The sequence below is a fragment of the Petromyzon marinus genome, chromosome 10 (genome assembly GCF_048934315.1).
Source record: "Petromyzon marinus isolate PM22_M1 ecotype Great Lakes invasive population chromosome 10, UKy_Petmar_22M1.pri1.0, whole genome shotgun sequence".
NCBI lineage: Eukaryota > Metazoa > Chordata > Hyperoartia > Petromyzontiformes > Petromyzontidae > Petromyzon > Petromyzon marinus.
In genome coordinates, this window is record NC_133676.1 from 16,596,025 (window position 1) to 16,609,840 (window position 13,816).

The window sequence follows — 13,816 nt, forward strand, 5'->3', positions numbered from 1 at the left end:
TTTTTTGGGAGTAAACTGAAGAGTCAGATGAGATGACAATAGTATGTTTGATGATGATGACTTCGATGTGTAAAAAAAAAAAAAAAATCTTTGTTTCGCAAGCAATACTACGTACGTCCAAGATCTCTTTGTTGGCTTTCGAAGACGTTCCTTCTCTCAGCACCTTGATAGCCACAGGGATTTTCACATCTTCTCCCTCCGGGGTCCAGATTCCCTGCAGAGGAGGAACATCTGCTTCAATCACCAAGTCATCTCAACACAGCTATACACAACGTAGGGAGAGGTTAAAAAGGGAAAGATGCAACCCGGAAATTACTCGCTCACACCACTGCCGGCAGAAGTGGCAGCTCTATGGGGTATTTGGCCTACTCTTCCTTACTAGACAGACACCTTGGAAGGAGTGAGAGTACTCACACTTTACCCCACCGCAAGCGACGTTCTGAGCGACGAACTATGCTCTACCCATGTATAGTGATCTGCTTGCATTGTGATTTCAACTGCGGCACAATGGCAGATCGAAGCAGGGACCTCTGGTTTGCAGGTCCAGTGTGTTATCCATTCCACCGCGGCTGCATCCACATGTGTTCAGGTCAACGCTCCCAAACGTGACTCGTCGTTTACAGAGTTCTCACCTGGTTAAACATAATAAACGTGAATATTCTACAGGTTCACATTCTTGGTTATTTCGGTAAAGTCACGTAGAAAGGAAATAATAATGTTTTATTTTTATTATTTTATCATTTCCCTTCTACGTGACTTTACCGAAAGAACCAATTATATGAATCCCTGCAGTCACGACAGCTTTAAATCGATATACTAGAGGTGTTGTTATAAATAAAGCATCATTTGTCTGCTTCATGTGAATGTCACGCTGTGTGCATTTAAAAGGCATTGAACTCCGTCCGGTAACTTTAATGGGAGCATATTGGTAACATCCACATATACTTCAAAATAAAAAGGCACATTCACACCGTACCAGGCATCACTCTACGGTTGAGCGAACCTAGTGGAGAACCGTGCAGGTTTTAGATGACCACGAGCGTGTGGCCGAGAATCACCCCCCCCCCCCCCGTCGCTGGGATCGCAACAAAGAGGAGCCACTTAGCCACATCTCTCCACTCGCACACAACGAGTCATCAGCCCACGTGTTCCGCTCTTTGTTCTCCAAATGGAGTACATACGGCATTATTAATTTACTCAATGCATTCTCTGTTGTGACCAGTAAAATGGACAACAACAAAAAAGCTGACATCGAAATGGGCCCAAACATTGTTGCAGCGAGGTATGAAGTTTTTTTTTAAATATATACATTGTCCACATTAAAAATGCATTATTGCACACAATACGGAGGGGAGCGGAAAATTGTGAAACTCTTTAAAACTCCCGCGCCCTCCGCTGCTGCCCTGACCTTCATTCATGGTTAGTTAGCTTCGCCCAGGTCCAGCCCTCCGGGCTATAAAATATTTAAATGGATCATGCCTCAAACTGTAATAAAAGTTTTAACTGCCGAGCATCCATGCAAGGATTTAGTGGCTGGGGTGGAGAATGTTAGACGTGTACAGATGCTGTTAAAAAAAAGAGTATAAAAGTTGTCTTCCATGTTCACTTACCAGTGAAAACCGAAATATTTATTGCAAATGAAATGGCCAAAAGTTAAATTACTTCAAGATGTATCCAATACCTTGTCATATGACGTACGTTTGGCAATATTGTCTTGACGCAGAGCAGCGTCAGTGGACATTTACCACTTCGAGTTGGCAGAGGGTGAATTAAAAATCGATATATCTCTGATTATCAACCAGAACGTTATATATTCACGGGGATCAATGAACAATTTCAGACGAATTTAACATTTCGGTTTTTAAAGTTCTCAATGCTGTACCCCAACATTTGAAACGATGAATTAACAATAAACCCTTTTCTGGAAATTCACCTCAACATTACCGATTCCATTACCGACGTAAGGCATCCGTCTAAGTAAAATCCATGACAGGAATGAATGAGCACGGCAGGTTCACTGAAGACGGTGGTAAGTCTCAACACAATTCATCTTCACATTAGCAGTTCGGATCAATGATAAACCGTACATTTACCAATGTGAGAGCCCGTTGATATACCATAATTAATTATGGACAACTTTGTAACACGTGTTTGAGGTAATAAAAAAAAATGAACATGTAACAAGGATCCTTGCTGCCTCGGGGGGAGATAATTTTTAGGTGACGTCTCTCAGTAGTCAACAATGCTGAGACCCCATAGCTCTATCTTGCTTTCAGCAACGTGCGATTTCAAAGTCCCACAACCACTGTTGTTTTTTCATGACCTCGGAATAGCCACCATTGATTGCACAAAACCATAATTACTTTGATCATCTGCACCTCCGATTAGAATGGTTGGCTTTATACGGCGAGAAAGAAGTTCAACATACATACATACATATAACTGTATTATAGTCCTGGATGATTGCTGATGCAGTCCATTGAATATTAACTTATGCATTTTTTTATACTTATAAAAATGCATTAAAATAACATATCCTACTGTAATAACTGGTCATTATACTCATATTCTAGGATTATATGGATGCTGTATAATTGCTGGATTCAGTGGACCTCTGGTCAAGATTTGAACTCACCGCCTTTCAATTGGGAGGCTTTGTGCCACAGTCCCACCTGGCTTCATCAGCCCCATGTGAGTCTCTGGCTGGCTTTAAAATGATAATCAGGCTAACCCAGTGATGATTGTCAGTCGTATTAAGGGTGTATTATGGGATAGCACACACTGCTTTTCACTGAACACACATGAACATAAACAGCACACCCAGAAAAAGTTTAGACAAAATTAGACGAGGGATTTAATAATATTAATCTCATAAGTGGTTCGGTTCAACCGCTTCCGGTGTGACCAGGGGGTGTGCACCACTTTCGAACATCGATGGGGCATCGTACGACTACGTGGCAGCCCACTGTCTCGTGGTTGCGCATCGTCTCCGGCTGTGAAGTCCATCACAGCGTGCCCGGCGGACTGCTTCCCCAGCACGTGCTGGAGGAGGAGGCTGTCACGTGGCTCTGTGGCTACATATGTATTCATTTTACAATTTATTTTGCTTGTGTATGTGGGTGCATTCGCTAAATAATATCTCATGAGTTTAACTTTAACCATCAGTGTTCTCAGATTATAGTGAAGCTCCTACCTTGTGCACAGTTCCAAAGGCCCCCGAACCGAGAATCTTGCCACGCCTGAGCTCCGTCTCCTTGAGGATCCGTAGCTGGGCCTGGTTCGGGGCGGCTCCACTCGGAGTCAGGGGCTCCACCAGCTGCCAGCACAAACAACGCGGGTCTCTGCAATGTCCGAAGGTCCTGCACAAGCGTGATTAAAATGGCCTACAACATTCATCATCAGTGCCTCATCAAAGCAATATATCAACGTGGGAGAAGGTCTCAGGCGATGGCGCCTTCTATCAGCTCTGAATAAGGGGCATTGTTTTGGAGAATAACTTTTGCCTTAAAACATTCAGTTATGAAGAAGGGACATTGTCCAATAAATCACTAATTATCGTTGTGTTCTTTATAGAGAATGCTGCTTATTTGGAAGTCGAAACAAGGGTTTACAGAACATAATCTCTACCATTGGATATCTGGAAAATTAGATGGTCTGGATGAACAAAACTCAGAATTAGAATATTTATTTAGACTCGAGGAAACCTAACTTAGGACAACTTCCAATTGCCTTGATTGGACATTGAACTCAACAGGTCTAGATTGTGCTTCTGTAGCATTGTCCTTCACACCAAGGCGACTTCACATTTAAATCACGTCTTCCTTTTATTATCCATTAGAGCGTCACTGATTCTCAGAACTGTGGCGTTGTTGTTTTTGTATAACTCTGTAACCTTTGTCAGTGCAATTTCAGTAAATATCGCAAAGCAAATGGAGGCATGACCCTCGTACGTATGCGAATTTTTACACGTATTTTAATTTAATTCAGTGTATTATATTTCACTTTTTCAATAGCAGCTTTCCTGAACTCATTATAAAGTGCAATTATACTTTCAGATTCTGACAGTAACATACACCCCAAGAGATCATGTTTCGAAATAATTTCCTTCAAAATTTCAACTCAGCATTGCGTTTTTGAGTGTAATTTCAGTGACACGCTATTTTCTTTATTCCAGTTAACAGAATACAGCTGCATGCCACTGTGGCAAAAGCACTCGGCCACGCGAGTGACAATCCTATTGCGAGTCGTCTCAGCCGAGCATCCCTTTGGGTTCAACAGCGTCAGAACCACTGCGTGGGAAATCAACAGCGGTTGTTCTCTGACGAGAATGGTCCCACACCTTGTTTTCATTTTCCCCAACGTCAGCTCGAGAGCGAATGCGCAGCATTTTGGACAATCCCCGAGGGCCACCAACAGACATGAACACTGCGCCGCCCGTGCGTTTGAGCCAACAAAAAAATAACTTTGATTTCACGCAATTGTAATTTTCCCTCCCGACAGCCTTGACAGCTTCCCTTCGCGTACATGCACACGGCTACGCTTCTATCTTTCTCTCTCTCTCTCTCCCTGGCTCTCCGTCACTCACATCAGCGCGGTCGCCCGTCAATGTCGCCCCATACCTCCTTCTCGATGTAGCGCCGCATGGCCCGCTTGCGCGCAATGTTCCGCCGACGCACGCACACCACCACCAGCAGCACGAACACGACGCAGGAGAACAGGCCCCCCACCACCATCACAGCCAGCACCGGTGTGCCTCCCCTAGGGAAGTGGATGGAGGCGACGGGGCGGGGGTGGTGGGGGGAAGAGTGTCCGTGTGGTTCCTTGCACAGGGCTCTTGCTTTGACTCGAGACATTGCTTGCATTCGCTCTCCCACGGCATCATTTTGTACATTTTTCCCGTTTTTTTTTCTCCAGGTTTTATCCCGATTTAGCGAGTTGCATCATGTCATGAGACGAAGTGCCCGACTGGATCTCGCAATGTAGCACAACCCTTTGTGTTCAAGAACGGCCCGTGGAAGCGGATATCACAGAGCTGCTTCCGAGAGTCACCTCTGGCAGCAAATGTCAGCACTTGGCCACCCACTCTGCATACGAGAGTAATGTTTTGGTCAAATGACAGTCAGAGTGATATCTAATTCTCACAGCTGGAATTAGACTGTTTAAGTACCGAAGCAATCTTTGAATATGGTGGGGGGGGGGGGGGGGGGGGTTTGTGCATTCATTGATGACAAGGCTGAGAGGATCAACTCACTACATTTGAGAACCCAGTTTAAATGACAGGTGGCTTACCTGGAATCAAACACAAGCTTTCTCTCAGCGGTGCCAGCTCCCCCCTACATGCATAGCTTGCATTTAAATCAAACATCGAATCCAGCTGGACCCAGCATCCGGCTCCATAAAAAGTTTGTGGAGCTCCATTACCAGCCTAGGGTTGTCTCGGCTCTTCAGCCTTATAGTTTTTGTTCAAAGTTCATAGTTCATTTATTTGGTATAGCCCTGGGTGCAACTGCAACAAACAAAAACATGAACAAGAAAACATCTTAAAGTGATTATGTGACTGTGGAGGTGATCAAATAAGTGGCGCTTTGTGAGAAATGAACGTATTCTAGCCGAGTGTAGAGACTGGCCGGGCAATGCGAATGGCATTTCACTCCCACCGCCGTCTTAAGGCGACCAACAGAGAAGGACCGGGCCCCGTATTTGTTTAAGTTATTGGTGAAATACTTGAAAAGTGTACAGTTATAATTCTCAGCGCACATCGTGGGGCTCTTTAGTGTCCGTGAGATAGCAGGCAGTGCCTTACTCTTTCATAAGGAAGATAAATAAGCAGCGCATCCACACACTTGTCACCAGCATTCGTCAAAACTGGTGGCATTTACAAGCACACAATGTATTGACACCCACACATTGTACATATTGAACTGTACTGGGGTGTTTTTTTGTTTGTTTTGTTTTACGGATATGTTGAGGAGCAAAGGTTCAGCGGACCAGCTATATATACACATGCTGTATTATTCCCGTGCCTGACCTAAACGTAAAGAATGGCATATTAACTCTAGCAACTATTGGGGTGCGGGGAATTTGTCTCATTTGAGAAATCCTTTGCTGTCGTTTCAGATGTTGTGAGTGCAAAATTGTTGTGAGAATTAAGACCACAGTGTACATTGTCACGAATGCACGGTACCATTATCGCTGTGATAAGGATGACATAACGGCAGTAAATACATGTCTGCGCTGAGAGTAAGTCTTTCAAAAGTATTACTCCACGAGTGGAACGAGAGTGGATATTTAAACTGGTTGGCGGTTCATCCATAAAAAAGCTTCCCACTTAAAGATTCTCATTTGAATGACATCAATATACCACAGACCCGGCCCGTTTATCAATGGAAATTCTATTAAAAGTTTGATATCACCGTATTTTCAATTATGCCTGGTCATAATAAAACACATTTAGAATAATTGAGACTAGGCTCTAAAGAAAGCTGCCTCTGGTGTGGACCAATCAGTTTCAAGGACAATGCATGTATTATCAGAGTGTGTTTTTTTGTTTGCATTTTGACTGCAAGTATTGTGGTTAATGCAGACATGAATCCTAGTTAAAAAAAGGCTTCAGTTTTGTTGCCAGAAAAAAGAGGGGAAAAACCCTATTATTATATTTTGGTACTGGCAAAGGAGGTCCAATGATGTAGACATTTAGAATAGTGTGATAATAACATTGAGAATGGGACACTACAATTGTCACATCAACGACCTACCCAATGGTAGGCTCATTTCAAAGCCCTGTGATAATAACATTGAGAATGGGACACTACAATTGTCACATCAACGACCTACCCAATGGTAGGCTCATTCCAAAGCCCTGTGATTATGCAACGATGCGACTACAACAAATGAAATGCATTGATGTCCTGTCCAGGGATTGTTTAAAAAAAATAATGAGGATGCAATGAATAGTGTATACGTTAGTTCAACATGTTTTGTCTGTCCTCCACATATATAGAAACAAAGTCAGTGGCCATTGTGATGGGAATGCTACATTCATGTGTCGGGGTCCAGTCTCTCAATTGAATGACCATTGTTGACTTGCGACAAAAATACTACAAATATATTATTGTGCCCAGGACAGATGACAGATTGAGTTAATCGCTTGAGGAGAATTTGAACGGACAACAACCTAGCAAGGTCAGGTGCCTTGTCACAGTGCCACCAGACCATCCTCGAAAAGAGTATTGAGACCCTCCGATGCATTCGTGGTTTGACAAATAAGAAAGCTAAACGTGCTGCCGATGCACCGAGGCAAGAACTGAGATCTGTGCTGCGTAGAATTATCTTCCTCCAAGCACAAATGTCAAAACCAAGAGATCTACTTCACGAATTGCTACCAGACGAATTAGCAGACGGAACATTTGACAAGCACGGCACAGAAGCTGCAGCCCAGTCGCCCATGTAAGGCTCTGTTACAACACTGCTACAGAGGTAATTCAGAACAGTGATGCCAGAGCAGCAATTAAAACACCACACCACCGCCATACCTAGAGAGCAATGAGAACAGGGCCTTTCATGTAATGTCCATGTCGGAGTTACTACAACATTGAGGTTTAAAAAAAAATCACATTTACTGTTTGCTTGTTCATACAATTTTACCTCAGGCTTATATATATACATATATAGTGCATCGATGTTCCAATGGACATTGAGTGGTACTTATCTCGGAAGGCTGTCCTGAGCGATTGATGGAATCTCCACATTGAATTATAACATCCTTAGATACAACTGCAAAGGGCTGACACACGTGTCAAGGAGTTCCCGCCGGACGAGTCTTGAACTTCGTCTTCATGTCATCTACCCACAGTGCATCATACACCAGGGGGTTGCTCCATTCAGGCGCCACGGACACCCTTCTATCCCTCCCTTTATTCTCATTCCCCATCCTTTCTGGAACTCTCCATGAATCTCCATCAGTTCCCGTGCATGTATCCTACCGATCTCCATTTCCTTTTAGTTTTCCCTGACGACCAATCCGATGGATAAATAGCTGCAAGGGATGATGGCCGATGGCCTATAATAACAATGGCCTATAATAACAATGGCCTATAATAACAATGGCCTATAATAACAATGGCCTATAATAACAATGGCCTATAATAACAATGGCCTATAATAACAATGGCCTATAATAACAATGGCCTATAATAACAATGGAATGGCAGCCAGAGAATCCGAGAGTACGTCCACCATGGAGACCGTGTGATGGAGTCGGTTTGTGCGATGGTTCGAGCTGCATTACCGCACTGAAGCGTTGTGAACGACGGTGATCGCCATTCAGCACTGGATTGATCATTGCCAATAATTAATAATTATAATCGCAATTTTAGAAAACCTATTTATTGTTTTTTTACAAGTGCAATTCTATTAATGTTCAGTTAAAAGTGTTGGATATTTGCAAAAAATAGCCTTACACTATTAACCAATAACACACTGAAGTACTTTTTTTGATTTAAAGCTTTCGTGACTGCAGTAATTCATATTCTTAGCACAGAGACAATTTCAACCAAGAAGATGGATTCTGGCTTAGCAATCATTGGAAGGATTTGATAAACCATTTCAGGTCTTAATTGATTGTTCACGCTTACGGTGGCTTTCAGACAGCATACATTCATTTTTCGTCTCCCCCTCCTCTTTTCAGAACATAGATGGACTCGTCCTTCTAAATAAACTGCCAAATCGCTGCCCGTGGTGCTAACGTTTTTTTTTTATAAACAAACACAAACCCCGCTTTAAAATAAATAAGTAAATGCTGACCGCCACTTCTTTCAAATGTTTCTTGCCGTTGGTTTTCACACCTGATGATGACCGTTTGTGTTATGGTCGAAACGTCGTGAGAATTTTTATTGGTTTATATATTTTTTTATTTTATTGTTTCCCTTCAACGTGACTTTACCGAAAGAGCTAGGAATACACTGAAGTACCGTTTCATCTTTGGCCAAACATCACAGTGGGCCCAACTCGGCGTCAAAAAAACGCTCCTACTGTTCATTTAAACACCATTATTTTATACATATGCTCATGTATCAAGTCCATATAAAAAGCATTATAAAATGTTGCCATGCCGAAAATGCAATCCAGCGGTTGCCGGTTCGATTCCCCGGCTCGATGGTTGCTACAACGGTCCACGTTTCTCAACCCACTGCCTGCCACCTGTCCACCCAAGCATTGTGAATGGGTGTAACCGTTAACCCATCGGGCAGGTCACGTGTGGACACTCCCACTGCCGCAAGTTCTGCCCGGCCAGAGAGAGGGAAGGGAGTTGGAAAAAAATCCCCTTCCAGGGGTGGGATTTTCTACAACTCCCTCTCGTGGAGGCGCGTCTGGCAGCAGTGGCGCGAGTAAGCATTGGCAGGGCTGTTGGCAGGGCTGTAACCCTTGCCCTTTCCCAGGTATGAAGGTGCGTGTGTTGACAATGCTACTGCGAAACGTTGATTATCTGCACGCAGCATTAGCGATGCGCACAGAGCACCCGATTGGTTTGTGACAGCGCATGCAGTCTCATTTGAGCAAGTGTCAGAGGTCTCAAAACAAAAAGGCAGTATCTAAATGAGCAGTGCATTTCAATAAACATTTGAATACTTCTTCAAATACAGTGGAATACTAAATTAACTACACTGCAGCGCAGGACACCTTTAATATACAGTACTGTGCAGAAATAAAATGAATTATGGACTCAGCATAATCACATCAAAATAGTAGGAACGTATTATTGTGCAAGTTAATTGAAGCAAGAACGATGCAATAACTATGGTAATACCAGTAGTAATGTTAATATCATCTAGCAAGGTAGCGGTGTGGCAGATTGATTGTTTTACACTTTGAATATTGCCAGTGCAAATGCAAGTAGGCTGCAAACAACTCAGCTCATCATCCATTCGGGGTCGATAAAATCCACACCAATTTGTGGGAAGTCAACAGTCATTGTCCGATGGAGAGACCAACCCCGAAAGAATGGAAATAAGCACCATCCCACACTTGCATGAGCAAGGAAACACTTTGAATTGAAGGAGAAACACAATCTCCAGTTAACTTATGCCAAAATATACGCACTGTTGACGTTTTAAGTTTCAAAACGGCCACTGCCATTCTACAGAGGGCATCTACAGCCAGTATGTGTTGGACTGATCATTGACACTGCCGAAGAAATGGTTGTACAATTTGTAAAGGAGACAATGCATGCTAGAGTCACATGCTTATCGGGAAACAGTAGACTCTCTAAGGCTTCCCATTTATTTTTTACAAGATAACATCTTTCCCGATGCAGCCCAAACGTTTGGAAATAATACACGTCATGCCCTACTATAAGCGAATTGTTAGGCTTTTGGGTGATACATGATATGGGCCTCATTTGTCACTTTCAGAACTTTAGAGGTCTCTGTTCGTAACGATTGCAGTCAGTCATATTGCATGGGTGAACATAGATTGGAAAACAAAATATACATAACTTATACGGAGACTGCAGATTATTAATTGCCATAGGAATGTGGAATTTCAAATCGACTGCCAAACGAGTTAAGGAACACCCTGCCCTCAGCTGCGCATGGAAATATTACGACTCATTGCATCGTTTTATTTTCTAACGTGGTGTTTTATATATGAAAATACTGTTCAGTTCTGTATTAATTTGTTTAAATGTTTGCTATATCCCCAGATAAGAATCACATTACGCTTGCATATGCATTGTTTAAAGTGGCAGAAGTGTGAACGCAAAAATATTTCTAAAGATAAGGCAATGCTGCTTCAATATTTATATAAAACACTGCTATGGCAATAAAACTGACAGCTACAACAGGACATTACTTTAGCAAGTGTAATATTTTAACTAAAATAAAAATACGTAAACAGTGTGCATTTTCTTCGTGATTTTTAGGCCAATTCCATCATCAATTCATCCAATCAGATTGAAAATAAATATGCGACTGATTGACGCAATGAGCGTTTCATTAGGGGAATTATAATTGTGAAATATAATCAGCTAATGAAATGGAAAATATCCAATTAAAATACAACCGGCAATCATAACTCATTCATCTCACTAAACCCAAATATGTTTGAATCATCCCCGTTCAGCGTTACATCGTATCTGATCACGTGGACCGATCCTGTGCAATCAGTGACTCGATGTTTACCTTTTCAATGGTAGGTGCACCGCGAGCCCTTTGATAAAAATCAACAAAACAAATTCATATACGGTCCATGGAGTGGCCTACCACTGGGAGCTTGCTCGGCAAGTTCCAAAAGCACACAGCCACACACCTCAAAGCAATGTTAAGAGATAAAGCAGAACCAAGGGACCAAATCAGCATTCATAATGAGCGAACTGGAATAACCAATATACAAAACCGCATTATTTTCTCCGTAATGACTAATTAAATTATTCATTGTAAACTCACTGGCTTCAGTTTGTTTCATCTTGATAACCTTCAGCACCGTGTCAAAGTTAATTGTTCATGAGCACAATGTCCCGGAATGTCCCTCGTTGAAACTGTATTTTGCTTGCAAGAAATTAAAACAAACTGTTCCAGAATGATCGATCGGGATGCACGCCCATCTTTTACCAAGGTACACGCATTGCAAGAATCATGCAGGGAGGCGATTGTTTCTTCTGCTTTTAGAGCTCGGTTGTTTTATAACTTGTAGGTGGGATTTTCACTGGAGGCAGAAGGGTTATCTCTTCCACCCTTATCCAAAAATAGCACGTAAACATCTCAATGCCTACAGATGCAATGGGATGTTGACTTAATATGACGACAAAACTTGTTTTACACCTCCCACATTGGGGGTTCCAAACGGAGGTTCTCCAAAACCCCCGCAAATGTGCAGCATCCTTCAGGGGCCCACTAAGGGGGTGGCAAGGCTAATTAATTTCTTTGAAGTGATCCATAAGAGATGTGAAGATTACCCATTGGTGTAAAAGCGTCATGTGAAACTCCTTGTAATCAGTGCCGGATTAAGCTAATACGGGGCCTGTAGCATTGTTTTAAAGGGGCCCTAAATAATAATAAAAACAACGTGAATATTAAAACACGAATTTTTTACTTGCATAGCAAAGTAATTGTATTTTTAATTTGCTATACAGCCGGATAATACCACAAATCGCTAACCTTAAACACCCAGTTGTTCATAAAAGTTGAAGGCGGTATAGTACTAGAGTAATAGTGCAGAATCACTGAACTGGAATTGATAGCTTGAAAGCATTTAGTGTGGGGCCATTGAAAGTGCGGGGCCCGTAGCAACATATGTAGTAGCTACATGTGTAGTAGCTACATATGTAGCAGCTACATATGTAGTAGCTACATGTGTAGTAGCTACAACTGTAGTAGCTACGTGTGTAGTAGCTACTACAGTTGTAGCTACTACACACGTAGCTACTACAGTTGCAGTAGCTACATATTGTAGTAGCTACATATGTAGTAGCTGCTACATATGTAGTAGCTGCTACATATGTAGCTGCTTGTGCTACTCGAATGATCCGGCATTGCGTGGAGTTCACCCCTACCCCACCGATGCAGGGACAAACAACAGTCAAAGCATCAATGTGTTACTGCCTTGGCAACTATGCAAAAGGTATCAGCGATGACTGGGGAGGATGCAGCACTTTTAGTTAAGCTTAAAAGGTTGACAAGTCCCACAACAATTCACAATTTTGAAGAATGAGTTCACCTTTTTCCCAGAAGAGAATGAATTGCCTTCTGCAAGGCTTGAGACGACCATGAACAGATCTTCATCACCAGTGGTGTTGGTGACGCCACCACCACCACCACACCTTGCGATGGTTCCTTTCCTTCTGCCAGCTTCCACAAGAGCTGAACAATTTATCTTTAATGCCTCCTTCTACATAATCCCCCAGTCTGGATTTAGATCTCCCCCCTTCTCCAGCAACCTTGACGTGCTCATTACATACAGGTTGGTGCACAGCCACGATCATCTCACCCTCTTCCTTCCTGATTAGACACATCGGTTTGCCTCTTACCCTATCCTGTCATTAAATATTTAGCATCCCCCTCTGCTATTGTATGTGTTAAGATGATTTTCAACTCTCACCAGTAACATAGACACTCTGCACACTAAAAAGAAAACGTTATTCAAGCAACCGAATAATTTATACATGTTGGTCACTTATCCAAGAGTTAAGTAGACCAAATGCTGCCTCGCTTCAGAGATGTAATAAGATCACGTTCTACAGATGCATCACCATTACTCCATGGGCTTCATGTAATGAAATCATTGCAATCAAATGGCAAAGGGAAATATGTAACTGATAATTGTAAACACATTAAAAACTGAGTGATTCGATCATGTGCATGAATCAACCAGCAGCCACTTTTCACACATTGTGTAAGAAAATCATCACCATTTCAAACATTTCTAATAACCGCAATGCATACCATAACATTATTGAGAATCTTTCAGCATTTATAGATGTTATTGCAATGCTTTAGTGCAGATTCTGCTACACTGATTTCCAGTATCCTCTTGCTCCATACTTATTACACACATGTCCCACTGAAGACCATATGGTTCAGAAACATGGTTAATAAAGAAAATGCAGCATGGAGACATGCCTTCTTGCAATTACATAAACAAAAAGGAGGGCACGTGGATTAGAGGCAAACTAGTCGAAAAAGATGGCAAGCTACCTTTTTTGGATGTCCTAATGAAAAAGAGACCTGATGGTTCAATGAGCCACTCTGTCTACAGGAAAGCTACCCATACGGATGCTTACCTGAAACCGGATTCACACCACCATCCATCCCAGAAAAATTCC

The 13,816-nt window shown here is 42.4% G+C and overlaps 1 protein-coding gene across 3 annotated transcripts in view; it reads right to left on the reverse strand.

Moving 5' to 3' along the window:
• LOC116940824 (receptor tyrosine-protein kinase erbB-4-like) overlaps positions 1–13,816 on the reverse strand; it is a 285,921-nt gene that overhangs the window by 68,715 nt on the left and 203,390 nt on the right. For all 3 annotated transcript variants that reach the window (XM_032951051.2, XM_032951049.2, XM_032951050.2), the window contains 3 exons: positions 4,620–4,758; positions 3,194–3,316; positions 116–214 (listed from right to left, as the gene is read on the reverse strand). In XM_032951051.2, coding sequence (XP_032806942.1) covers positions 116–214; positions 3,194–3,316; positions 4,620–4,758 — 361 coding nt within the window. The remainder of the gene's footprint in view (positions 1–115; positions 215–3,193; positions 3,317–4,619; positions 4,759–13,816) is intronic.